Raw genomic sequence first — 4,662 nt, 5'->3', positions numbered from 1 at the left:
TTACTATAAATGAAGTTTGAATTAATACTCAGATATAAAAAGTCATACTTCATGTCATTTTGATAATATATTTACAGAATGTGAACAAGATATATTTTATTTGAAGTACTGTACATGCAACTTTTATACTTAGTTTTGCAATAAGTGTATATAAAATAATAATTACAATATAATCATTTAAATTTCTGGAATGTTTAACATATTGTATATTAATGATATTATTATTGTAACTTTTTATCTATTGTATTTTATCTTTCCAAACTATATAATAGATAAATTTTTAATAATTACTAAGTATAATAGGTATTGTAATGATAATCATTATATGATGCATATGAAACCTCCATGGCATAAACATTTAAGTAGGAAATATCTTTTAACACAATATTATTATTATTATTATTATTATTCATAATTCTTAACATTTGAACTCATTTCTTAATATTTTACAAAATTCTAAATGATTTGTCTGATGTATAGTTCAAAAAATAACACAATTTCATCATTATTTTTAAAATCAGTTTATAAACTTTTAAAAAACATATGTACAGGATGATTAATGGGATCAAAATGTCCTAAAATGAATTCTTTAAAAGATGTTTGTGAGAAAAGAACATATCCTTTCAAAGTTTCTTATTCACATAAACACATATTGTTCAAATATAAATTTCAAACAAACTCAGTCTTTTTTTCACTATATACACTTGAAAGCAAACAAACATTTTGAAATAAATATTGCTCTCTGAAATTTGTGACTTTTCCTCATAAATGAGTAGCACATTATAAATATTTCTTCCTAATATATTCTTTTAAGATGGCAATAAATCTATGTTTAAAAAATGACTAGTTATAACATTTTACAAAAATATTTGTAAATAGTACATAATGATTAAAAACAGTACATATTATATATAATATATATGTACTTATCACAATTCCAAAGGCACTAAAATATGTCACAAAACCTTTGTATTTCATTGTTTCCTTCACACACTAGGAAACACAGGGTAGTTGATGGAAATGGAAAAATGTAAATTTCTCAAAAATAAAAAATGGTATCCTTAAGTTATGTGATAGATACATATTAATCTGTGTTCTTATCACAATTTCAAAGGCATTGATATATATTTGTTGCAGACTTTTGTTCTATTGAGTGGTGATACTTGTCATGACATTTTATGGAGCTTTCTGTAGAGACAGTGACCTTAGTGGCAACACACTTCAGTAATATGTCATGTGTAATTATATCTTTATATCTCTCCAAACGCTTGAAGTTTGTTGTACTTAAATATATTGTAGAATAGAAACAACTTTGTTTATGCATGTACCATCTTTGATTCAAGTACAGAAGTTTTTCAAAATATATTTCCAGTAGCTTCCACATCTGCCATTGAAGAAGGATAATTCACATATGTAACATTAAGACCAACCCGTTTTTGCTTGCTTTTCTGTTCTAACTTGGTAATTACACTTTGAACATCTGATTCTAAGTCTGTAAATGAAGGCCTCTTCTTTGGGTCTTCAGACCAACACCGTAACATGATATTATATCTAAAATAAAAAATTTTAATTTGTTGTAATAAATCACTATAGAAATTTTTTTTTAGAAATTTATGGTATTAAAAATGGAATTAAATAATGAAATTTTCATAAAGTTGATAAGTATTTATATTTATAATATATGAATATAATAATGAAAAATATAAAGAGAAGGTTAACTTACAACATGTCTGGACAATAAGAAGGTTGTGGCATTCGACGTCCTTTTTTTAGATAATGTAATATATCCCAGTTATCAACATCTGGATACGGCGTAACACCACGAGTCATTAACTCCCATAATACCACACCAAAGGACCACTAAAATAAGATAAATTTAATGATTAAAAAAATACATGTATAAAGTAGTAAAAGATTATCTGCTTTGAATTTTTGACTTGTCTTACTTACCACATCAGTTTTAGTATTATAAGTTCCTTTTTCTAAACTTTCTGGTGCCATCCATTTAACAGGCAATTTAGTTTTTTTGTTATCACTGCTGTAATAATCTCTTTCATATATGTCTCTTGACAAACCAAAATCAGCTACTTTAACTGTATGATCTTCATCCAACCTGAATTAAAATTAAATTATTAATACATTTTTTTTACTTACAGAATATTATAAAATCATAGTATGATATATTGTTTACATGCAATTCCTTGCAGCTAAATCTCTATGGACAAATTTAAGATCAGAGAGATACTTCATTCCAGATGCAATTTGAATGCCATATTGCAATAAATCTTTTACAGTGGGTGACTATAAAGTAAAAATTAATAATAAATTAATAAATTCTTGACATATTAAACTTATAAGAAAATTATCTATGGAATACAAAATAATTTTTAATACTTAATACCTACATGGTTCTCATTACGAATATATGAGAGTAAATCTCCAAATTTCATGTACGGAATAATAACCATTGGAGTGCCTTCTGCTTCAAAGCAAACTCCAATGAGAGTTAATACATTATGATGATGAAAATCTTTCATCATTAATCCTTCCTGAAGAAATGACTTAACATCATCTTCACCATTTGAAGCATCTTAAATAAAAATATTTATATTTATATATGTGAAAACAGCAATAATAGTTTTTGTAATATTTAATAAACATTAACATAATTCTATTGTATTGTGTTTAATAAAAAAAATATTACTCAATTAAGATTTTTAAATAGGATGTTTTAAAATTCTAACTATTAATTAAAAAATTGCAATTTGTTATATAAAAAAATAAAATATAATTAAAGTAAAAGTAATTTGAAGTTATGAAAAGCATTTTAATAAATCATTAACTCTAAAATGCAAATAAGTTTACCATAGTAAAACTATCATTTGAAAATGCTAAAGGTAAATGTTTTTAAATTATTAAATACATGTATTAATGTTGATTTGTAGGAAATGATAACAAATGGCAAGATTTTTGAAATCATTTACTTTATAGAATTATAGAAGAGAAAGTTAAAAATGGGAATGATGTGATTTGTTATCAGATAATCTTGAAATGTTTTCACATTTTTAAATCTGAATCTGCTTCAATTATATACTCTGGATTCTGATTTAACAAATTTTTTGTTGTTAAAAATTGCCAGTACCTATNTGTCCAATAACATTTCCCAAACTCAAATAATCCCTTATGACAAATATGTTTTCTGCATGTAATAAACGTACAGTTTCATCATCAACTTGATAACTTAAAGGTGAGTTTGGAGAGACAGGAGTTGATGATGATTGATTCCTTCCTCGCATATCTAGATAATCTAAAAAAATATAATAAAAATTTTAAAATTATAAAATATATTTCTTACAATTTATTATTTTCAATATCATAGGAATTTATTAATATCATTTAAGATTTCTCAATTAAAATTGAAATTAACAATTTTAAAACAGAAATTAATCTTATCTAATTATAATAACTTATTAATGGATACGTGAAATGATGGCAGACACACACTTATAATTAGTAATGTCTATCAAATAATATATGTTAAAAATTTAGTCTTGCAATTATTATATTGGTTAAACTTTAAAAAATCGAAAAACATTATTTTTGATTACACAATATTTGCATTTGTTAATTCACATTATGCATGAAAATCTATAAAATATTGTGTTATATGATGATGATTCATACAATGAATCCATGTACTGTGCCTATCCTTTTTTCTACTTACTCTTTTGCAATATAAAGTACTTGCAATTTATTGCTCTACTGTACTGCAATGTAAAGCATGTGTTTTAGTAAAATGAAGACTAATAATAATAATTGATTTACAGTTTTATATATTTTTCTGATTTAATAAATATTTATATAAGTCATTTAATTTCATTTAATCAGCACATTGATTTGATTAAATGTTTTGCAGTTTTTATAATAAACAGTTTGAATGTTATTTTCAGATAGTTATGACATTAACAAAATATAATATAAAAGTTATTAAATCAATTTTACATATTTATTATTGTTATTTTGATAATGAAGACAGATAATATTCTTATTTAAACAATTCAGTAGATGAAAGAACATCAAATGATTATAATAGTCATCATAAAAAGTGTCAGATCTAATTGGTTTAAGGTGCTTAAATTGATTAGATCAGAGAAAGCAATGATAAATATTCCAAAAATGTTTATCTATTAACAGGATTAACAGGATCTTTTTGTCTTTAAAATTTTAAGTAAATGTTTGACATTTTTTTAATCATACTTATAATCTCATTTAGATTATTTATTTATTATTTTTTCAATACTTGTTTAAGTCCTTTATCTGATTCTTGTTTAAATAATAGTCACTTATATTGTAATATTTTTAGAACAGTGTAAATGTTTTGATTTTTTACTTGTATACTTTCCACTGTCAAGGATTTTAGTGAAAATGCTTATAGAACTGTCTCTTTGCTTATTCCTTTTAATAATATTTGGCTATATTATTATATATGTAATTAACTATCTTTTTAATTTTAATTATGCCTCTCAGATTTAAGAATCAGTTTGCAAAATATACAGTGAAATAAATTATTAAATTTAGAAAATTTCAATCATTCTTTAATTATTTCAAAACTACTTGTAAAATTGTGTCGCATTCCACCATGTTATATATATATATATATAT

The 4,662-nt window shown here is 23.6% G+C and overlaps 1 protein-coding gene across 1 annotated transcript in view; it reads right to left on the bottom strand.

Annotated features, from left to right (window-relative positions):
• Window positions 1–502: 502 nt before the first annotated feature.
• Window positions 503–4,662, bottom strand: part of LOC111618069 — a 51,372-nt gene continuing 47,212 nt past the window's right edge. Inside the window, exons 14-19 of the mRNA XM_023359496.1 lie at window positions 3,143–3,326; window positions 2,406–2,590; window positions 2,192–2,301; window positions 1,951–2,113; window positions 1,724–1,860; window positions 503–1,551 (exon numbers count right to left, since the gene is read on the bottom strand). Coding sequence (XP_023215264.1) covers window positions 1,356–1,551; window positions 1,724–1,860; window positions 1,951–2,113; window positions 2,192–2,301; window positions 2,406–2,590; window positions 3,143–3,326 — 975 coding nt within the window. The 3' untranslated portion in view covers window positions 503–1,355. The remainder of the gene's footprint in view (window positions 1,552–1,723; window positions 1,861–1,950; window positions 2,114–2,191; window positions 2,302–2,405; window positions 2,591–3,142; window positions 3,327–4,662) is intronic.

The sequence above is a fragment of the Centruroides sculpturatus genome, unplaced genomic scaffold (assembly GCF_000671375.1).
Source record: "Centruroides sculpturatus isolate CEXI.00-Female unplaced genomic scaffold, Cexi_2.0 scaffold155, whole genome shotgun sequence".
Taxonomy (NCBI): Eukaryota; Metazoa; Arthropoda; class Arachnida; order Scorpiones; family Buthidae; genus Centruroides; species Centruroides sculpturatus.
Note: the sequence above shows the minus strand (reverse complement) of the source record. Positions and strands in the feature narration are given on the sequence as shown.